This window comes from Cenococcum geophilum, assembly GCF_001692895.1.
Source record: "Cenococcum geophilum 1.58 unplaced genomic scaffold K441scaffold_1, whole genome shotgun sequence".
NCBI lineage: Eukaryota > Fungi > Ascomycota > Dothideomycetes > Gloniales > Gloniaceae > Cenococcum > Cenococcum geophilum.
In genome coordinates this window covers 6,003,638-6,025,368 of record NW_027137559.1, presented here as the reverse complement: position 1 = coordinate 6,025,368, position 21,731 = coordinate 6,003,638, and the positions used below count along the sequence as shown (strand labels likewise).

Sequence of the window (21,731 nt, the reverse complement as noted above, 5' to 3'; positions counted from 1 at the left end):
CAGCTATCTATAATAGACAACATGCACATAATGCTGTGATGCTACATGACCAGCTGAAGTCCCATTTAAACACGTCAAGTTGCTCTTAGATAACCCTAAGCTAGTCTTATTAAAAGGTAATTACAGCCAAATGGCGCTTCCTCTGCTCCGTGTCTTTCAAAAGCATGTAACCCACATCCTGTGAGTATTCCAAGCCCTAACCCAGAAAAAAAAAATTGGAAAATAGGAGGGAAGCAAAGGTAACAGCCGTGCAAATTACAAGGGTAATATTAAAGGCTGAAAAAAGCGCCTGAGACCAAAAGTCAAACGCCACTATGGGCAGGAGCATGCTGAAGGAAAAGCCGCTGATGCCAAAAAATCGGAAAAAATACTCGCACAGTGAGTGAACCGAAGTAGAAGAGCATGATAGTAATCCAAACTAGTGCATAAGCGAGTGAGAGGCTAGATAAACCCCATATCACAAGAATGGGAGGAGCGAGAGAGAAGTGAATCCGTGATTCTCATGTAAAAAAGGGTTATAAATGGTGAGCAATTGATAGGTTATCAACTGATCACCGCTTCTTCCGCTCCCTTAGCCTTGATTTAATCGTGTCCGGCTCGCTGGGCGTGTCGGCTGGGCTGGGAGTCCTCGGTACTGGCTCTCCATTTAACAAGACTTTCGGACTGGGCGCAATTTCTTTGCCATTGGGTTTGCCGTTTGCATAGCCATTGGCGCTCCCATTCATCTTAAGTGTTTGGGGCTCCTTCGACGTCTCAATTTGCTCCGACTTCGCGACTTCTTCCGTAGCAGCCTCATCCTCAGTATCCTCATATTCACTCCTTACATCCTCCACCTCCTCCCCCCAGGTCTTAACAAATCTGTATGCGATCCTGCAGATCAAGTAGAACCAAAACAAGTTGACAGCCTGTAAGCATGCCAGAAGTGAAAATGTGATGACCTGGGCGATCCAACACTTGTATTGCTGCGTTTCCCAGTTGAGCTCGAAGGGGCCGATGGAAGAAAATTCTGTGAGAATTGAATAGAGAATTTTGAGGTTGATGAAATGACGCAAATAGGTCCAGATCATCATAAACAAGAAGAAATAGGGTCCTATAAAGGGCGCGTCAATGTAATTGAGCGTTTTAGAGGTCTGGTTTCCAGAAGACTGATTAGCACCAAAATATAATCACTGAAGATCCCGAGTTGTATGTGGAAGAGGAATGTGAGGACTGTAGGTAACTTACAGCCAAGAAGAAATCACTGATATCATGAGTGATATATACTGCGAGTCCCATATACGTAAAATGGAACCGGTAGCTCAACCAAATCAAGCTGAGCGTTATGCAATGATGCGCTACCAACTCTTTGAAGTCCTTTCGCGGCTTTTCTAGCATCAACAAAAGTACAATCATTTGTTGCGCCCAGTAGCTCGCTTGCAGCAGATAGTATGCCTTAAATACTCCTTCATGCGTTTTGTGGGGGAAATCTTCGTACATGGCCGCTGTGTTGAAGTACCAAATTGGCGTCCGTGACATTACGTATATCCCGTACGGTCCAAAAACACCAAAGTAAAGAGCAGTGTAGAACTGCTCCATGAACCGGGATTGTTTAGCGCGTGAGCGGATCCCAGCGCGGATAGCGAGCGGCCGAACCAGGCGCTGCATAAGGAATTCACGCGTAAAGGATAAGAATATGGTGTAGAAAGCCACGAAGACAAAGTCGCGTCCGCCTTTACTATATTGGACGGGCCCATCTGAACCAGGCTCGCGCGGAAGTGGGTACGAGAGGAAGAGGGCTGCGGAGAGTGGATTCGATGGGGTGGGGTTAACCAGGTAGAGGGAGATAATTATGAGGCAGGCCAAGAGAGGATTGAGCCATGTATGCCGAATAGATAGAGTCTTCCACCGCCGGAGTAACTTCTTTGCTTTTCGTCGCTTTGAATGCCGTGAGGTTTTCTCGGAGGGGGTGCGCTGCAAAGACGCAAGTTAGCTAATCTGCACAACGCCTTTCGGAGCTTTAATGTCTCGGATGCTAAAGGATACCTACAGATAGCGATGCTGGTGTCGGAGAAGGCGAAAGCGTTGCTAATGCGGCTACATCGTTGTCTCCTGGTAGTTCATCCCCGAGACCACTGGATTTCCTCCGCCGACGGGTATCGCTTGTATTGGTTTTGGGACTTTCCCTGTGCACGAAATGGTGGGAGGGATTCAGGGCCGGGAAGGGTTCGAGAGCAGCAGATTGAGCCATTATGTCTTCATTCGAGTATGGTGAAGAAAAGTGTGAGAGGAGTTGCGGGAGTGTCGGGGATGTCATCAAAATTGCGGTGGCCCTAAAGGAGATTAACGGGCCAAGACTTGCCGCCCAATTGTAGAAGATGCTGCACTCGGCAGGGGCTAAAGGGAGCAGCGGAAGATTACTTTAGACCCCAATGCGACTTTGGGAGATTCATTGCATATCGAATGTCTTTTGACGCACCGAGCATACGTGCCTTTTTTTGGCATTTATGTTGGCTATTTAAGCTTCTTTGCCAAAAGGTCCAACTATTTGGAGACGACTCCTTGTCCCCAGCTTTCTCCCATGAACAAATCACCACATATACGTCGAAACTTTGGTTTCCGATCTGATCTAATCAAGCTGTTTTCCATTCCAAGTAGAGATGATCTACATCAACGAAGACCGTGGATTGCCTTCATAATATTGCTCCATCCCTTTTCAAGACATCTCTGCCAAGGCCGCTTGAGGTGGCCAAGCTGTCAGATTGCTGACAGGAGCGTCACTCTCTATCGGACGTCTGCCAGCCGATTAAATTACTTGCTTTCCCATATAAAAAAGCAGCTATATACTCTAGAATCTATCTGAGGTCTCCTACTGCCACTGGTCACTCCACCTCCCTGAGTTTACTCCCTTGCAACACTACCGACTTCTGGAGGGATTGATACGCAGATGTTGGCTTTCCGTTGCTCTTAGGGATGTCATGCTTCTTCCGCCCGTTGGCTACGTCTCCTAAAGCGTCCCCTTTCCTGTCGATGGGGCTATTTACTTCACCAACACTATCAGCCATACTATCCGCGCTCCCTTTCCTTGACATGGAAGGAGTTCCCTGTCTCAGAAGACCCCTTATGCCACCGGCCTTACGAGCTGGCAATTCGCCTTTTCCAGCTGTTGCAACGAAGAGAAGGTATTTTAGGTTTGGTAGTGTTTGTCGTATGTCAAGTAGTTTCAAGCCCAACCAGTTGGATAGAATTTCTATATCTTTATTTAAGAGGAAGACGCCGTATTCGAAGCGATATCGAATGACGCCTTTCATGTAGAGCGGATACGTCCGAGGGCCCATATTCATAGATATCGGATCCAGTATGACTGATGTTGAGCCGTGTTGCTTCACAGGGTATGGAAGCGCAACGGAGAGGTAGGGCGATAAAAGGTGAACAACATGAGCGACGTAACCTAGTGCTGCTGAAACGATATCTTCGTTAGCATCATCGAATTCAGAATTAGGAAGAGGCAATCCGCGAATAGTGAAGGCGAGTGATTTGCCAGGAATCGGCTCAATAGGATATATCCGCTGAAGCTCCTCGCATATACGCCGCCTCTGACCAGTGACTTCATCTTCAGTGTGGTGTATTGTTTCCTTGAATTTCTCAAGCTTCTCTCGCGCTTCGGACACGTCCCTTTCCGCCTTTGCTTGAGCTTCTCGACCTTTTCGAATGGCTTCTTTTCGCGAGGCTATACTAGCTCTTAGCTCATCACGTTTTTTGCGAGAGGCTTCGAGCCGTCGTTTTTCCACTGCAACCGCATGTTCCGCTGTTCTGAGGCTTTCTTCGGCCTCTGGAACCTGCTCAACGACGGAAATAGACTCCTCGTTCTTCTTGAGAATCGTCTCTATTTCATCCGCCAGCCTATCGCGTGTGGCTAACGCATCCTGAATACAATCGTCGAGAGTAGATAGACGCATCAACGCATCATAGGATGAAGTTGGAAGAGCGCGGTTAGTTGATGTCTTGGGTGGCGCCGCAGGTATCAACGGCCAGGATTCTCCTACAGGCATATCCGTAAAGCTCGTGTACACCCCATCCGTCATGTGAAAGAGGACGCAATTTGGTGGTAGGGGATGGTGGAAGTTCTCAAGCTGAACAATATTAGCACGGCCGCGACTTCTCGACATAATAAAACAAAAAGCCTACAGCTCTGCCAACAAATTGTAATGCACGCAATTGAACCGTGAACTCAATGAGATACTGCCAGTCCTTTAAGTACTCGTTCCGCGCCCAGACCTTCATCGTTAATTTATCGAGTCTGGTTACTCCGGGGCCGCACGAATTGAGGTCGAAGAAGCGGAAATTTGGATTCTGCGCCTGTTAACCATACTTCCCCCCACTGCCACATTCTGAGTGCAAGCGCATAACTCAGCTTACCATTGCCTTTTCAACAACCTCACTAATGTATATGGGTTCTATAGCTGCCATTAGCATATTCCAGGCTCCAAATCTATTGAGACTATACCATCTTGATTGGCGACATGTAATGAGAAGAATGTATCCGCCATGCGGCCCCCAGTGGCATCTTCCAATTTCTTCTGCCGCTCAAGCGGACTCGCGCCCGACCAATCTAGTGTACTGCGTCTGCGTAATCCCGATAAAAACGAGGACCGCGAGGGCTTAGCCTGGAGCTTTTTCTTCCGGAGATCGCCATTTCCATGTGATGCTGAGCCGTCTGAGAAGCGGAGGTCGCTGGAAGAGCGGGAATGCTCGAGTTTCTTACTCTCGCGCTGCGCGAGGACTTTGGCGGGAGATTTGAGGGTAGACGGGATGGCTTCATCATCGAAGGTTTTGCCACGATGCCGGCCTGGGCTGGAGACGAGCGTGAGGTTGCGGATAGTGATACCTTGGAGATGCCTGAGCTTCCGGTTCTGTAGGGAGTGGTTAGAAGCCACCAGCATGTCTGGGAGGGTGCATACGGAAGGTAACAACCATGGCCTCTCTCGGGAGGAACTAGATACGGCGACCTGGTCGGATCCGCCATCTTGCTCGTCGCCGGCCATAGTATCAAAGGGGAGCTGGCTATTCAATACGCAGACTTGAAGTTGGCTTCAGGAGAACGCCGCACATTGCATTTCTTGGAGAGTAGAAGATACGTATGCAGACATGCCTCGCCATGCAATTCATAGTCTGCTTCTGGAGGAAATATATTGATTCGTGTATCTCAACAGCAAGCTATATGCTGCCGCCGTTTGTTCGCGAAGCTCCCTGTATGTTCCGCACGGACCACCTCCCCTTCAATCCCAACATTTTTCCTGATACCACCGCTCCCCTACCGCAGGCTGCGAAGGGAGCCAGCCAACCCCTCCTACACCACCGAAAACACCAATTGGGATACGTAGCCATGCTGGCACCAAATGCTAGAGGCTTAAAGGCTCTCCAGGCCGTCCGTCCTAGCGAGCATGGCCGACACATCTTCGTCTACACCAATATCGATACCAAGCAGGTCATCTACTCTCTCCGCCGAACCCTCAAAGTAGGTCCATCACACCACCCAATTCCTCATTACGTCGCCCCTTTCCCATCCTCATCGCATGCTATCCCAGCCCAATTTTTTCTAGACCCTCACTTAAGACACTCTAGGACACCCACATCAACCAACTCTCCTTTATCGGCAAACACTCCGTGCCTCCCACCATCCGGCCCGACATCTGGAAGCCGCTCTGCACTGTAACCTTCCCGAGCCCGCCACAAGGCCTCTCCGCCTACCGCAAGCTACGCGAGTTCCGCCAGCTGCACGAGCTATGCTGGGACCACACATCGCCGCAGGCACTGAAAATGAACCGCAAGCACCGGATCCGATGGCTGATGAACCAGAAAGCGAACTCAATCGCGGACCTGTCCAAAGTGCTGTCGATGCAGGGCGCGAAGGGCGTGGAGATGAAAGCGACGATCAAGCGGCGGCGGGAGGAGATCGAGCGCGTCGCGAGCAAGAAGTGGGCGGACATTGAGGCGCTCGCGAAGCGCGCCGATGACGGCGAGGTCGCCCGTATCGAGGCTAATCTCGAGACTCTGAAGCTGCAGCATGGGCGCCGCCAGGAGAAGGAGCGGGCCCGCATCGAGAAGGCCATGGCGGGCCTGCGGGCGTTCCGCAAGAAGCTCCTCTGGGCCCAGCGCAAGATCGCGCTTCGTGCGGAGGTGGATGCCAAGATCGCCGCCGAGCAGGCGGCACTGGCGGCTGCGAAAGCAGAGGCGGAGGCCGCGAAGAAAGCGGCTGCGGCTGCAACTCCCCAAGGCGCTGCTGCTGCCGAAGAGGATGCGGTGGACACGGAGGAGCCGCCCGTCCCGGAAAATCCGGTCGTTGCATCTGTCGTTCCTAAGTACCTTCGTCGCCCCCTCCCCCGGCCCATGACCCTTGAAGGTGTTCTGATCAAGTGGGCAAACATCTCCGATGCCGAGTATGCCTCCAGCTGGCCCGAAGAAGTCGTGCACGACCGAATGGGAGTAGTTAAAAGGACAGCACCGCGGCCTGATGAGCCTGCAGCACCGTTTCCAAGCACCGAGGAAGAGAGGGCTATGGAGAATGTGGTGCTCGATGGGGAGAGCGTTGAACAAGACGAGGCGCAGGGCAAGGAAGAAGAGGAGGGAGAGGAACAAGAAGAAAAGAAGGAATTAAAACGGAGCCTTTTATCACGGCTCAATCCATTTAGTTGGAGAGGAGGGGACGCGAGGGCGAGTGCTTGAGTAAAGAGCATGGAATCTATTTAGTAAAACGGAGGGATTGAGGGAGGCGAGTATATCATATCGCATCTATGGTTGTATCACACGGTAAGTCGGACAGTCTTTTGTACTATACGAACTCTAAATTCAACGCCGTAAACGATACATCAAAATCTTATGCTGCGATTCGTTTCAAACGGTTTGAAGATCACCAAGGACTTCTATTGAATCTTTTGGGTTGCTCATTTAAGAGAGTAAAAGAGATTACAATAGTGGGCGAACAACTAATCTGAAGTAACAACTGATTATAGGATTTGCTAAAGAGTGACACAGGGTATCCAAGCCGTATTATCCTGTAGAATTATTTTCGTCTCATAGATTTGCTTCAGCAATATGCAGTTGAGTATATTTCTCATCGTATCAATGCAAGTATTGAATCTGATTTATTTTATAATCATTCCCGTAGTCTAGTTATACATTGGTAGGAGTCAAAAAAGCCCATTCACTCCGCCGCAATTCGCCTCCCCTAGCGTCTTTCTCACGAAGTTAAAATATCGTCAGGGAATTGCTAAAGCAATACCCGGCCAAATCACGTATCTACTTATCCTTAGACCCAATGTGCAGCTTATTCTTGATCTTCTCGCTCAAACCTACTTTCTCCTTCTCACCACCATTACTGGAAGGCTCTAGTTTTTCGCCTGGGAAAGTCTTGTGTATTCCCTTTTGTTCCATCAGACCTTGATCAAGATGAGTTAGCGGTGTTTCAATTGCTTCATATGAGGTGAGATTCATGGGTAATACAATTTTTCATCACGGGCTTAAGGGTAACTTACGGTCTGCTTCCCGCCCAGCACCAGGTTTTGTGGCATCAAAGTCTCCTCCATCAGCAGCGAGCCCACTCGTCTTGACCCACTTCTCACCAGTCCCCTTCTCCTTGCCATGCTCCTGTCCGCTGGCGTTTCTGACCTTGCTCTCTCGTCGTTCCGCTTGCGTCTTTGGCGCATCATGCATGTGCATTGGCTCGCCAGGGNGGTCATTGAGATCTTTTTTCAATGCCTGTTCGCCTTCCTCCTCCTTGACGCCTTCAGCTTCCTCGCCGGTAGGAGCGTCACCGGGCCTTTCAGCGCCCTGTTGTTTCTGCGTTGGTGAGGCAGTAGATTCGGGGGCAGCGCTAGTGTTTGAGGATGCTTCGGTGGGGTGGACGTCCGAGGCCTTAGGATCATTGCCCATCCCGCCGACAACGCCTATTTTATCTATCTTATGTTCAGGACGTAGTGAGTCACCAGCGGCAGCGGAGTGTAGGTTAGGACCCGGCGTTTCGGTAGGATCTGTGAACCAGGATTCTGTCAGTTTGGCTGGGCAGAAGGACACATAAGAAATCTATCGGATGGCTTTAGAGTGTCCTTGGCTGATCGAGGCTCGGTGGCAGGATTATTGGTGGAGCGATTTTGGACGCCCGTAGAAGGATCGGTGGGGTTTAGAGATGAGAGACGATCGTCGGCACGCTCAGTTGAATTAAAAGACGACGGCTGCTCTGAAGAAGGCTCATTAGAGAGCTTACTAGAAGGCTTCGTATTCTGGAATGACGAGGAACGCTCGTCGGTACGCTCGGTAGAATTGAAGGAAGAACGCTCATCGGTGCCGTCGGATTCTTCGGAAGGCCTGCTGACTCGTTGGGGTTCTTCAAGGATTTCTAAGCCAGGCGGTCGTCTGCTCCTTGGCTGAACGTCTCTTCGTAGGCAACATCGGTAGTATTCAGATCGAGCATGTCTCCGGCGTAGGTGGCATGCGGTCCGTGATTAGAAGAAGCTGGCTGAGACTCACCCGTGCTTGAGGATGGGTTTGTGATTGGATTTGAAGTTGGGTTTGAAGTTGGGTTTTCTGAAGGATGTGATGTTAGCCAGGAACCAGGGGAATAGAAGACGAACTACGGAAGCGCACCTTCATTACCACGATCAAATGGTTCTTCTACGGTGCCTTTGCCTTGCTCACCCGAAATAGGCTCTTGACCTGACTCGGTGGTAGCATCACCAGTTTTATCACCCCAGATCATCTTGCTTGCAGAGTTGGCGGCGTTGCTAAGTGTCTCCATGGTGTTTAAGTAGGATTGTATCTATGAATTGGACGTGGCGAGGAAAGCTGGAGCGAGAGAGAAATGCAGAGTTCTAGGGAATTATTATGGGTGTATCGATGTTTCTGTCAAGATACAACAGCGGAGGTGAGGTGAGCATTTGTAGCATATTATTGGTATGACGTTGTCGCCGATCGACTGGTATCCCACCATGCCCACTTCTAGCACACGGCCAGACAGGAAGAATAGTACGTCACAGGAGGGGTAGAAGCACGTTTCACACCCACTGCCGGGTTCTTTGTGCCAGATCATCCGATGATGGCTGGAGTCCTTTAATCAGAGCTGTCAGGGTTCATTGCTTGTTCCTACCGCTTTAGCTCCAGTCAAATGTTTGGTAGCTTGATAGCGAAGGTGTGCCTCGTGCGCTTCTTGGAATTGCTTAGAGTTGCTTGGTGAAGTTTCTGTATCATGATTCCTGACTGTTCCTTCAAGTGACGTCCTATAGCAATTGGCATCTATGACGTCATAAATGCAAACAGAGCAAATTATGTGAAACTAATTCTGTAGTCTCGCGAGACATTATTTCCGTAGATCGGTTTAGGATCGCGTGCTTTCGGCTCCAGCTTCTCCCAAGGGATATTATGAGTTTCTGCTGCGACACTAAAGTGATAAAACAGAACCCCAATTAACAATGCCGGACAAAATAGCGGTACTGCAATACTAACTTCAACCTTTGCGGACTGAGACAGCCCCCCAGCAATTAGAGGAGTTGCTGCTAAAGGACTTATCTGCACTGATGAAGTAGTTGTCTGTGCCTTTAAGGTGATGGAAGTAGGGCCATTGGTTGGAGTTGGTGAGATAAATGCAGTACTTTTAGGAGGCCTTAGACTTAAATTCGAGAACAGCCATCGCACATGAACGCTATCCCTTGAACCGTCAGGTACTACGTTATCGATAAAGTATGGCCCGTGCATACAACACTAAGAATCTATACTTCCTGATTGGTCAAATCCTTATCGATAACTTAGGACGATAATTGACGGTTTAAGGGATAGGCATACACTTGCTCACGCAGGAAGAAAGACGTAGAAGTTATTCCACATTAATATGTAGACAATAGCTTCCTAGGTTAGTATAGCGCCTACGGGGGGGCACGGGAGTCCACTGGGGAGGTCAAAGGCCTCAGATTGGTAATTCAAGTAACTCTTGTACCAGTTCAAGATCCCACCTTGGCAGCACGTAGCAACTGTTTCGGTAATAGTGCCCATAACATTATTTGGCGAATAGGTAATGCCATATCCTGAAGGGTAACGCCTAGGAGAAAAGACCGAATCCCAGTCTAACGGCAGGCATGCTGAATCAAACGGAGACCCCACGGTAATAAAAGCAATACTAGCCGCAGTAGCTGCCATAGTTGTGCTAGGATAAACTGCGGAAGGATCAAATATGGTGGTAAGAAGAAGAGCGCTAGGAATCGCCATCTTTAAGCTGAGCCAAGTTCTAATTTTCGTGAAGCTTAAGGTTGATAATTAGTGGTGGTGGGCTGGAAAACTTACGAGGTAGGATATACTTCTGAAATCGCTTTTGAATTCATAAAAATTGGCTTGAGCTCAAATATAGTGGACCAATAAGAGAAGTCTACTATTCAGCTTCACGGGAGTGGAGGAGACATTGTGAGAAGATATGGTGTGAGCCGCGGAAGAATTTTGCCTCGAAAGACTAAGAATATATTCCCCCTCAATTTGTGCGAATTGCAGACATTATCTGAATGTGATATTGTTGTTGAACGACAGCGCGAAAGGAAGTTGAGATAGACCATAAGGTCGATCTGTACTAGCACGTGAGTGGCGTCAGGGGCCGAAAGCCACAGGTCTACGAAGCTCGCATTTCTCGTATCCTCCGCATCCAAACGCGACAGCGACCACAGGCTTGACCTACTTTGAGCAATTCCACGTCATCCGTCATGAGACAAGGGTGTTTTCGTCCACTAGACGCTATCGTCTTTCGATCTCTCGGTTCGTACTCCAAATCTATAGATATTTGAACAGCCACCCACTCCTAGCATCGTTGAAGCTGGCTGGATATAGATATAGGTGCGATACGTACGCAAGGTATCCAGCTTTGACAGCCTCAGCTAAGTATAATAAGGTATCTTGTACGCATTCAATTTGAAACTTTGATTCCTGTCGTTCCATCAGTCTACTTTCCCCTAACAACCCGTTCGCTTTTCTTTGACTGCTATACCCATGACGATAACACGCATTATTATCATCGGTGGTGGGATTGCGGGTGTTGCATCTGCCATCGCCCTTACCCGCCTCAATAAGATATCATGTTCCATCTACGAGATTCGCCCTAAACCTTCGACAATTGGGGGCGCAGTCAATTTGACGCCCAATGCTCTGCGCTACCTTGAACATCTTGGTGTGCTCGCTCGTCTCCTTCCGAAAGGATGTGAAGTCCGCCATATCGACGTAATTTCCCAGCGTACAGGTCAGAATCTCGGCGCTGTAAATTTCGATAACTTGCCCAAATTCAAGCAACGTGCGCTTCGCGTGCTGCGATCAGATCTACTTCAGGTGCTGCTAGAGGCGCTAGAGGAGGAAGGAGTAAAAGTTCAGTATGGGAAGAGGATCGAATCTGCGAGGCAGCTCGCGGACAGGATTGAAGCTACCTTCGAAGATGGGACAAAAGTAGATGGCGATATACTCCTTGGGTGTGACGGTATTCATTCCTCCGTTCGCATGNAGTTCGTTCAGGCAGACCGAAAGCCCCTCTACTCTGGTATTGCAGTCGCTTACGGCCTCTTGGATGCCACTGGCATTTCGGAACATTTACAGTTCGACGAGACGGCAGCACATGCCGGGCGATATGGCACTTTTCTGACGTCCTACTACAATGCCGACAAGTCGCGTTTATATGTTGCCGCGGTAATGGAGACTAAGGATGTTAGTAGCAGAGAGGGTTGGGCGGTGAAAGGCAAAGATCAAGAAGTGGTGAAGGATGAAATTGTACGGCGATTCAGTGGTTCATCAATGCCATATCTGGAGGATATGATCAAGAAGGTGGAATCGTTCATTCTTTATCCTGTCTACAAGCTCCCTCCAGGAGGACGTTGGAGCGCTGAAAATATAATGCTGTTGGGAGATGCTGCACACGCTGTAAATATAACATCCCATCTCACCCGTAATTTGAATATATTTAACGAAACCATTACAGATGCCTCCGCAGGGAGAAAGCGTTGGACTGGCCCTTGAGGACGTAATCTTATTCTCTCGAGTGATTGGCCAGCACGAAACTAAAGCTACTTCTCAAATTCTTTCAGATTACGAAAACCTACGGAAGCCTCGAATTGATGCAGCCTTTAAAGAGGCTAACTTGCGCTGGGAAACCGCGAAAGATAGAGGTTGGTTAATGACAGTATTGCTGGAATGGATAACCTGGATGTACCTTAAGTGGATGAGTATTTCCAAAGAGAAGGAGTTTGCTTTCGATGTGAGGGATATTAAACTGCAACAAGCAAACTCATGAAAAATCAGTATTCAGCCATTCTATTACGAACATTAGAGATAGGCGCGAAACAAGGCATCCTAAGTCCTGCGAATCAGGTGGCTTTGTCAAAATGTTGTTATATCTTCACTCACACTTGAGACTTCTGGAGCTCCCTTCGAATCCATAATCTCTTGATAGCCAGCTAACTTCCATGGGTTATCCATGCAAGTATAGTGCACGCGGCCAACATCATCATTCCGAATTCGTCAACTTCTTCCGCCCACTCATGCACCCTTTGTTTTCTTTCCTCCTCACCTTCCACTTTCGGCCAAAACTCATGCATCTGAAGTTGCAGATAAACGTCATACTCTTTCATCCATGCCTCTCTATTTCGCGCTTCCCACAAACGCTTCCCGCAAGGAGCTAGCAACATCGCCAGTTCTTCAGCGAGATAGCTTACATCACCATTCGCAAAATTGAAAACATTTTCCAATCCGATTGGGCTAACAAAAGGCACAAGAGAAATGCCTGAGAAATCTAATCGCTGAGCTTGCCCGAAGTTGAGGTCAGATTCTTGTGGTGAAGAATCCGACATGGCATCCTGCAGAGGACTCATGAGGGTAACAAAATCTGTAGTTGAGTGGGAATTAGTCACAAACCATGCGCATTTGTCTCCGCAAGGCTGATGTACTTGCATCGAAGGCTTCGTGTGGTGCATCTTGTGCACGAGGACTGACAAAGGTCGTATCTCGCTTTCGCTGTCGTACATTCTGAACAGGCCTTTTTTTGGGTAGTTATGGCCGCTCTAGTTGATTTTGTTAATCTAGGAAGAGGTCCCGGCGTTGCTAATGCATCGTCCTGCACAGTGTATGTTTCATGAGCGCTACGTATCTCTACAGTCATTCAGTTCCAGACATGTCCACTGGCTATTACAACCAGTTTTCCAAGCAATTCAAGGGGAAGGACCATATACCTCGCATTGGTACCTATCCCTAGTAACAGAGTAAGTGGTTCGTGCGGAACACCGAACTCAAAAATACGCGTATATCCCTTGAACGGTCAATTTTAGTCCTGCGTTATCGATAAGAATTCAGCCAATTACAAGGCATAGATTCTTGGCCGCAATCCGAAATATGAAGCCGTTAATATTTAACTAGGGCTCCATGAAATCGGCTTCTACACCTCCACGCGGTGGAGCCCGGGAACCTAGTAGTACTATCAGCGTTCCGTCAGGATCGTGCTGATAGACTACTAGAGCAAACGCAGAGACGTGCGTACGGCTGCGCAGCGCCGGCGCTGCGACGTCGTGGTGGTGCGAAGAGTTTTCTTGTTGGGAGGGTAAGCCCCAGCGGAGGCCTACGAACACGACTACCACGTCTTCACGTACACATCTAGTACACTCGAATCACGGCATCTACCTACACCAGCGACCCCCTTCTTCTTATGCGGTATAACGATACCGTACGGCACCTACACGCAGCCAAACCGTATACACCTCGCAGGCGGAAGGCCTATAACGAGCCTCTTATCCAAACCGCCCTCTACTCCCTCTATACCTTAATCCACCTAGCATATTCTAATACGTAGTGCAGCGCGGGTACTCAGCCGTAGGGGCTTGGTCCACCCCTACAACTAGTACTAGGTTGAGCGCGCTATTGAACGCAGGAAGATAGGGGATAGAGGCAAGGGAGGGTCATCAGAACGGGGAGTGTTATTTAGCTACAAGCAGGAGGACCGCAGGCGACGCGGATACACGTACGGTGCAGTAAGAAGCTAGGGGTAGGCAGGCAACGACATCTAACGGCAATCTACAACAATATAGAAGCATGTTACGAAGGGCAGATAGGGCAAGATAGGCAATCAGGACACTCTGTCCCAAGGGACTGAGTCTCAGAGCAGCGACCTAACGGTATTTTTCCTCCCGTTGATGTAGTACGGGCATGCTACCTAGAGGGGTACACGCTGTATTACCTCTCATGTTGCCCTTTTTAGAGGTTTTTGTACCTAAACTTATCGGTATTCGTCTGCATGGACCAAATTTGGGACCGCATCAGACATTAATCAAGATCAATATAATATTTAACTATTTCTCCGTAGAAGCTCTATCTAGGTTTAATCCTTAGTATTTAGTTGATTAACATGAGGCTTCTAGTAAATAGATTTCGTTGAGGGCATAGTTGTGGTTAAACAGAGCTTTAAAATCTATATATTCTATATGGAAGTTTTGTGTTGTATGCACGGGCTATATCATTATCGATAACGCAGTACTCTGACGGATGATTTGATTAATAGATTTTGATAAACTATGCCTTCCAAACGTACCCCCAACAATCCAGATATTGTTGAGCCGACTCGATATAATATTCAACCAAATCGTATCGCAAGAAAAAACCCCTAAGCCCTGGCCGCTGCTTGATTCGCATCCTTTCTATCCCTTAACCCGTCAAAATAGGTTGTATGGTTATCGATAAGGGCTAGCCAATCAAATCAGCAGAATCAAGACGCGGTGCTTAGAAATATAAAAGCTAATAATATTGCTTAATTATTGTACAGAGGTATAAACCTATTCTTTGGGGTTACGTCGCTTAATATAAGGTAACCAGCACTCGTCCTTTCTGAAGAATAGTATTTAGCATATACCGCAGCCAAATAGAGGCTTGGTGAGCCATAGTAGTCTTATTGTCAATATCCCTTAGCATGTTGAGAATTGGTCCTACGCTTATCGGTAAGAAGTAGCCACTTAGATTAGCTGAATTTAATACCGTGTTTTACCACTTATCCGGATACCTTAGTTCCTACGTATCTTCGTACGATTAATCCACTATAACGCCATAATTTAATTAAAAATCTACCTGGCTATTTCCTTAACCCTAGAATATCGACGAATTATGTGGCCTTATATATAATAGTTACTACACGTTAGGTGTCTGGATGACGGGGTGTCTGGATGAGTGGTGAAACACGTCAGAGTTGCGGGCGACAGCCCCCGACAGGCCTGTCCGACAGATAGGCTGTCGGGCCGACAGTGTCGCCGACAGTCCGACAGCAACACGACAGCTTTTCAAAAAATAGGTATTACCCTACAACTCTACCAATATAGCTCCAAATTATATAAATAAGGACTTATTTTATAGCTCTAGAGTAAAGCTATAAAATAAGTCCTCATTTATATAATTTGGAGCTATATTAGTGGGGCTGCAAGGGATGTATTGTTTTAATAAGGGGTAATACGCGCTGCTGCAGCTTAGTGATTTTTACCGATATTTCGATGATGACAGTAAGTAAGAGAACGAGCCTCGTACGACACCACGAGACGCAGGAGAGAGCTCAGTTTAAGCCCTATACAAAAAGCTTCTATTAGATGGAATATTACTCTAATTAGCCATTTTAATACTGCTTCGTACGAGAAAGAGAGGGAAAGAATGTTTAAAAGTGGGAATGCCAAGCCCTGTCCGACAGCCTGTCGGACACCAAGCCCTGTCGGACAGGCCTGCTGTCGGACAGGCTGTCGGGGCTGTCGGCTGTCGCCCGCAAGCCTGAAACACGTTACGGTGTTCGTGCACGGGCCTTCTTCTCTTAGGCTCTCGACGTGCTAAGGGATACATAAGTGAATGTCAATAAAGCTAGATTAAAGCCCGATAGTCGCAGCTTATAGTAAAGTTGAGTGCATAAGGTCAGGATCCGATTGTGTTTATCATTGAAGTGTGAAGTGAATTTTAGGGGTAGTGCAATTTGGAATTAAAGTATCCCTTGACACGGCGGGTCCTGAGGAGCCTCTGCCTGACGACAAGCAAAATATATTCCCAGGACCGACATCGCTAGGCCGCAATACACCATAATCCCGCTTCGAAGATTGCTTAAAACCGGCCGTTCCTATGATACAAACATCTTTTCACCCATACGTTTACAGTACCTCCATTTACTTCGCGATTCATTCCTAATTACACCCGACTTGCGGACCTCGGGGATGCTCCGTGTCTATTCCCATTCAACTGATGCAACACGGGTGACCTTTTGCTCACCCAATTCTTTGCAAACCGAGGGGGTGTCCAAGGTTCAGTAACGGGTAGCATCTTCGCCACTTGAGGGTGGTTATGCCTGGGCACTTCTTCCATCTCTGATGTTTTCTGTGCTTGCTTAGTTTTCCTTGATGTTACTTCCCTAGCCGGCCTGATCCCCTTCATGATCTCTCTCAGCTCTCGGTCATCAGTGGTGATCTGCGCTTTTAGATATGCTAGGCCAGTCGGAGACGTCGAAGCCTCGTCGATAGAAGTTATGACGGGCTGGCGTGGTGTGTATGTGTCCGCATACTTTTCAACTTGCGGTTCATCCACCGGAACAACACTTGGATCTAGTCTCGCGTCATCCCCCTTCTCTAACAAAGCGACGATGTCCAGACTCTCCCCATGTGGTATCTTTTCTGGATGGCTTGGAGTGACGCAATCCATATCTACCTCTTTCCTCAGGACATGATCGATATCAACGGCAGAGAAATATGCACATGATTGAGGTAGTTCATTAATGCCCATCTGTTGGCTGAACATGGCCCGCGTCCACACATTTGCTACCTGCAATGCCATTGCTGCGCGATATTTGTCTTCCTCCTTTACTAGGTACCGGATTTCATCGTGCACAGTAATGGCCAGACGGGCGTCGAGGTTGAAGCGTTTTGTTAGATAATCCATGGAGACGATGAGAAGATGTAGGTAGTCGACTCCAGAGGATTGGATGGCCCAATTGATTCTCGACGTCATAAAACCACCTTTGGATAAGTAGCGGCGCATGAGCGCTTCTGTTATACCGGCACCAAGGACGGGCGTTCGGGGACTCTCTTGCTCAGCAAAGTCTTCAAGTTTATTGAAGACGAAGGACTCGGTTCCACCGCGCCAGAAAGGCCGTTCGTGGAGTGTCCTCCGCGTCGTCTTTTTTCCTTTAGTAGATTGGTAGAGATTTTGTGCCGTTTGAGAGGTTTGCGATTCGCTCAGGCCGGGGTTAAACTGACGGAGTAGAGTTGCTGCGAATTTTAGCCCCGCACCATAGATGCGGCCGTAGTTGAAGACTTTAGCGTCATTCCTAGAAATACCTAAAATCCGAGCGGTGCGAGAGTGCAAATCTGTCCCAGCGGCTTTGGTGCCTTCAAGCGTCATGAAACCAACGGCATTACCACCGTGGAGTTTAAACTGTGCATCACCTATAAGACTGGCAATCCAAAGCTCTTGGGAATCGACGTCGGCCCCAACGAAGCAATATCCCTTGGGGGCTCGGATCATGGATTTAAGCTCAGATCCAACGCGATTCGCCTTTGCATTACTGGCAGTTAGCCAGGTATTTTCGACTGCTCGCCTGGTAATAGTTCCCATTGGAATGACTTGAGGCAGGATAAATCCAACCTTATTCTTTGCAGATCCTGTTTTAGATTTGGTCAGGCCAGAAGTCTCATTCTGGTAAACGACCATTTGGGACATGATCCTGTCTCTGGAACTGATCCAGTAAGAACATGAAGCGTTCATTTCCAGAGCTTCTTTTGCGTAGGAATACTCAGAGGTAAGCTTTCCTTTCTCAAAGTATTGTAAGTATCCTTTTGCGAGTGGATTCCCGCATCTCGCACTGGGGCCATCTTTGTGAGGGACCTTGAAGTATTGATGCTTCCTGTCGTCTCGCAGGGAAAAATTTCCCTCTTCAGACATGTCGCATTCTCTCATGCTCTTGTCACTGTACATGAATGCCTCATCCATTGGGACCTGATATGTCCAACCATGCTTATCTGACCATACCAGAGGATGACCGTCCCAGGCTAGGCGAAGCAAAAGCGGTGCTACTCTCGTCCGAACCGTGAGGTTAATAGGTGCGTCATTCTTTACGAATAAATCTTTATACCATTGAGGCATTCCTGGCTTCTTCTGCCGGGCAGCCGGCCTTGGTGGGTCGTTCTTCTTCTTTCCCTTCACCGTTTTGATTTCTTGACCAGACCAATCCAGCTGACTTAGCCAAGGGTCGTTCATGTACTTTTCTGGCTGATCCTTGATCTCTAATGCTTTTTCGGCGAGACTAATTAGCCGCTCCCTGACTGCGTGGGAAAGTTTGTGGTAAGTGGCCTCTGCATTTGCGAGGTAGGAGTCCCAAGTCTGATTCACAGGAAGAATCTCTGCTGATAAAAATCGCAGGGCTGCAAAGCTGACAGGATGAGGACATGTTTCCAGGAATAGAGGCAAGACCTTTTGGTAGACTCGATGGGTAATCTCGACATCAGCAGCACAATAATCCAGTAACTCATCTAGCCTTTCCCGAATGCCAGGCCGATCCAGTTCCCCAAAATATTCTCTTCGAGCTTTGTCAATAGTGATATTACAATGAAATTTGGCCACATCTCGAAGTGAATTAACCGCACTCCTTCCTATCCACAATTCCTCCTCTTCATCTGATATTGCTCCAGCTTCTAATAAAGCAGAGAGATCTGCGCTTCCATCCGAATTTGCAAACTTGTCTCTTAGTTCTCTGCTTTTACTGTGCTTCATCCACGACGGTCGTTGGCGCGAGCACATCCCGTTCGAAGCAACGTGTAATGACATTGTATCTATGAAGGAGTTTTTGGATTGTTGAATGTCATATTCTTCTGCTATCCGAGCTCTATCGTATCCAATGTTATGGCCTACTACTATCCTTGGCTGATTTGGGTCGCCTAAAGGAACCAGATGGCGATCTGTGTCCGACTCCCCAAGAAGCCAAGGTGATATCCAAGCATACCAAGCCGTAGGGCTGGCTGCGCATGCCATGCATGCGAAGGACGTCTCTTTCCACATAACCTCCGTGTCAAAGGTAAGCATAGATTCATCCGGTGCATCCACAGTTTCCGAAGTCCCGTCACTATTGTACTTCGTCCAACCGCTCTTTCTGACCCATTTCCGTGGTTTAGGGGGCGCATTTGCGCGGGCGTACTTTTTCGCCTGGCTCAAGTAGGGTTCTGCAGAATCCATGCCAAGCTTATAAAAATGTTCGTCCAATGTGGAACCTCGCAGTGTTGGGATATTGAACGCCACCGGTGGTGTCGAGTCCTGGTTCTTTCCTAGTAGATCATGGCGGTTAAGGTGGTCTTCGGAAAGCGCTACAAGTTCAAGCGGAGGCGAAGTCGCGTTGCCGGGAAATATCTGAGAATGTACATGGCTACTGAGTTGCTGTACTCCTATCTCATTAAATCGTGCTTTGGTGGGAACTAGCAAACAGTCAGCGTTGATCAGGTAGCGGATCCTGAGGATTGGTCGCACTTGATAGACTTCTATATTTCTTATCATCTCCCCCTTTCCTGCGCCTCATCGCGTCCACAGCAAGGCATCTTTGCTGGATATGGGATACAGGGATGCCTAGAGGTGTGGGAGCGCATCGAGGCCGAGAGACAAGCTTCACGGCAGATGTCCCTCGATGACTGCGCATTATAAGATTGGAAACCAGTCTCGTCACTGCATTTCGGCGAAGAAGGGTCGATGAGGGCAAGCTGGTGATAGTGGAGTTCTGCGTCATGGGCCCTGCGAATTCTTCAAAATCGCGAACTCTTGGCACACCCTATCGGTGTTTCGCGACTCTTCCCCGAAGGTGGCGGGCGTGCAGCACAACCCTACCCTGCCGAGTCGCAGAAGGGAGTGCAGGGCTTGCTTAGGTGACGATGTCGCTCCCTCCCGTGCTGTCACTTTCACTTCTTTCTTCTTTCACATTCCTGAACCGGATCTACTCTTTCGCTTCTATGCTTTCTCTCCTTCACCATGTCTGATACTGATTCGGTTCAAGAGCAACCGTCTGCTGCCTTTTTCCGACGAGCCACTAGCCGCAACACCACGTCTCAGAACCCACCTCACTTCCACCACAGCACCAGTTATCAATCCACTTCGCAATCTAGCTCTCAGCCAGGCACGCCTTCTACGCAGCACGACACCTTTTTTCAAGAAGCCTTCTCCGAGTACACACCAACGTCGTCTCAAACTCACTTCGACACCATCCTCAATCCCATAGAAACCAGCGGCGGCGACCGATACTTTTCGCCTCTAAGTTGGTCACCTCCACGTACACAACGCCTGCACTCGCCCACTCTCCCATCTGCTTCAGCCTTCAGACAACCCGCCATGTCATCCTCGCGCCTTCCGAACGGTTACGTGGACCTTACCCACGAGCCATCGTCACCCTCGTTACCGCATATTCACTCTCTTAGAAGAGCCTCCAAACGTACCGTTAATGTCCACCCTGGCCCAGAGTCGGCTGCAGGCCCCTCTACGAAGCGCATGAAACTAAACGATGAGACGGGTACTAGGGCAGCGGCTGCAGCGGCTAGTAATCCTGTTGAAGAGGTGGATTTGGTGGGCGACACAAATCAGCTACAGAGTGCTCTTCAGAAACAGCGTGTCGAGCAGGTGAAGGCGCAGGAAGGGCCCAGCGACAAGCCGCTGCGACTATCGACTCTTACCTGCGTAATCTGCATGGACACTCCTACAGATATCACTGCTACGTCATGTGGTAAGTTTTCTCTATAAAAGTTGGGACTGTAGTGATTTTCTAATACACGATCTAGGGCATCTTTTCTGCCATACCTGCCTCATGGAAGCTCTAATAGCTGGAGAAAACCGCTCTGCGCCTCACGAACCGAAGCGATCACAATGCCCAGTGTGCCGGAAATTTATTAACCGTGCTAAATCATCAGATATAATTCCCCTACTCATGAAAAAAGGACTAGCTACGCAGCCTAGGAAGCCTACAAACCCGAAAGTTGGCTGAACTGAGGAACTTTGGGATTGAATTCCCCGAAAACTGTTAGAGGCGACCTCAGAGCTGGGGTTTACCCCTCTGGTTCTGCTTTCACACTTTGGTATTTGGAAATATGACATTGATGAAGTGTCATTGCGGGAAGTCCGGCTGAGGAGATGCCATGAGAGATGGTTTGCGAGACTGGCTGCTTCTGTTTTATCATGATACCCTATTGTTGAATTTATGAATAATGGAACTGTTGGAATAGTGGTATGTTTAAAAGGGCTTTCGATATATGGCATGTATATAGAAAGGATTGCTCAATTCAAGGGTTATCTCCTGCGGGGAGCCTACTTAGAACTAAATACAAAGTTCCTAATTTTTCCTAAGACCTGCAGGTACGCGGCTCCGTCTCACTCTCAAAAATTTCTCGGACATGATGAAGGGATCTTAGCAAGCAGCAGAGGGCAGGCGACAGGTACTCTAATATTCATCTTATAAAATTTCTTCCTCACTGGGTAGAAAAGCGCAAATGTGTTAGAAGATATTTGTTTTACTTGACTTGGCCATAATCTGTCCTGACTACGTAAGGCAGATATTAGTCGTTTCAACCTCATCCTAAACATGCTTCCTCACCCTTTCCCTCGCTGTTTGTTTTCTTGCTTAGTACGGGCATCTTAAACCATTTCCGCTATTGTAGGGCGGGAATCTCGATTCTACACTTACACATTACTTGGTATTACCTATCGTGCTACGGAGCGGC

The 21,731-nt window shown here is 48.4% G+C and overlaps 8 protein-coding genes across 8 annotated transcripts; 4 read left to right on the top strand and 4 right to left on the bottom strand.

Moving 5' to 3' along the window:
• Positions 1–551: 551 nt before the first annotated feature.
• On the bottom strand, positions 552–2,227 carry K441DRAFT_531552 (LAG1-domain-containing protein; the record flags this gene model as incomplete). The annotated part of the gene is made up of 3 exons (XM_067642209.1): positions 552–1,130; positions 1,225–1,950; positions 2,027–2,227. The coding sequence occupies 3 exons, from the start codon at positions 2,225–2,227 to the stop codon at positions 552–554; spliced, it is 1,506 nt and encodes a 501-aa protein (XP_067510626.1).
• A 279-nt stretch (positions 2,228–2,506) lies between these two features.
• Positions 2,507–5,178, bottom strand: K441DRAFT_650732 (uncharacterized protein). The gene is made up of 5 exons (XM_067647086.1): positions 4,938–5,178; positions 4,484–4,889; positions 4,396–4,433; positions 4,165–4,329; positions 2,507–4,109 (listed from the first exon to the last, which is right to left on the bottom strand). Exons 1-5 carry the CDS (start codon positions 5,019–5,021, stop codon positions 2,859–2,861), a joined length of 1,944 nt encoding a protein of 647 aa, XP_067510625.1. The 5' UTR covers positions 5,022–5,178; the 3' UTR covers positions 2,507–2,858.
• K441DRAFT_11933 (mitochondrial 54S ribosomal protein mL67) lies at positions 4,895–7,202 on the top strand. Its single transcript, XM_067640004.1, has 4 exons — positions 4,895–5,494; positions 5,602–6,786; positions 6,990–7,076; positions 7,145–7,202. Exons 1-2 carry the CDS (start codon positions 5,117–5,119, stop codon positions 6,700–6,702), a joined length of 1,479 nt encoding a protein of 492 aa, XP_067510624.1. The 5' UTR covers positions 4,895–5,116; the 3' UTR covers positions 6,703–6,786; positions 6,990–7,076; positions 7,145–7,202.
• K441DRAFT_650730 (uncharacterized protein) lies at positions 7,095–7,919 on the bottom strand. Its single transcript, XM_067647085.1, has 2 exons — positions 7,512–7,919; positions 7,095–7,415 (listed from the first exon to the last, which is right to left on the bottom strand). The coding sequence occupies exons 1-2, from the start codon at positions 7,906–7,908 to the stop codon at positions 7,276–7,278; spliced, it is 537 nt and encodes a 178-aa protein (XP_067510623.1). The 5' UTR covers positions 7,909–7,919; the 3' UTR covers positions 7,095–7,275.
• A 3,076-nt stretch (positions 7,920–10,995) lies between these two features.
• On the top strand, positions 10,996–12,280 carry K441DRAFT_672672 (FAD/NAD(P)-binding domain-containing protein; the record flags this gene model as incomplete). Its single annotated transcript, XM_067650577.1, has 2 exons — positions 10,996–11,910; positions 11,969–12,280. 2 exons carry the CDS (start codon positions 10,996–10,998, stop codon positions 12,278–12,280), a joined length of 1,227 nt encoding a protein of 408 aa, XP_067510622.1.
• An 81-nt stretch (positions 12,281–12,361) lies between these two features.
• On the bottom strand, positions 12,362–13,244 carry K441DRAFT_11779 (uncharacterized protein). The gene is made up of 2 exons (XM_067639993.1): positions 12,933–13,244; positions 12,362–12,871 (listed from the first exon to the last, which is right to left on the bottom strand). Exon 2 carries the CDS (start codon positions 12,855–12,857, stop codon positions 12,444–12,446), a length of 414 nt encoding a protein of 137 aa, XP_067510621.1. The 5' UTR covers positions 12,858–12,871; positions 12,933–13,244; the 3' UTR covers positions 12,362–12,443.
• Positions 13,131–14,005, top strand: K441DRAFT_11769 (uncharacterized protein). Its single transcript, XM_067639992.1, has 4 exons — positions 13,131–13,244; positions 13,399–13,450; positions 13,497–13,579; positions 13,637–14,005. Exons 2-4 carry the CDS (start codon positions 13,405–13,407, stop codon positions 13,826–13,828), a joined length of 321 nt encoding a protein of 106 aa, XP_067510620.1. The 5' UTR covers positions 13,131–13,244; positions 13,399–13,404; the 3' UTR covers positions 13,829–14,005.
• Positions 14,006–19,865: 5,860 nt separating this feature from the next.
• Positions 19,866–21,444, top strand: K441DRAFT_650725 (uncharacterized protein). Its single transcript, XM_067647084.1, has 2 exons — positions 19,866–20,740; positions 20,796–21,444. The coding sequence occupies exons 1-2, from the start codon at positions 19,996–19,998 to the stop codon at positions 20,996–20,998; spliced, it is 948 nt and encodes a 315-aa protein (XP_067510619.1). The 5' UTR covers positions 19,866–19,995; the 3' UTR covers positions 20,999–21,444.
• Positions 21,445–21,731: the final 287 nt, after the last annotated feature.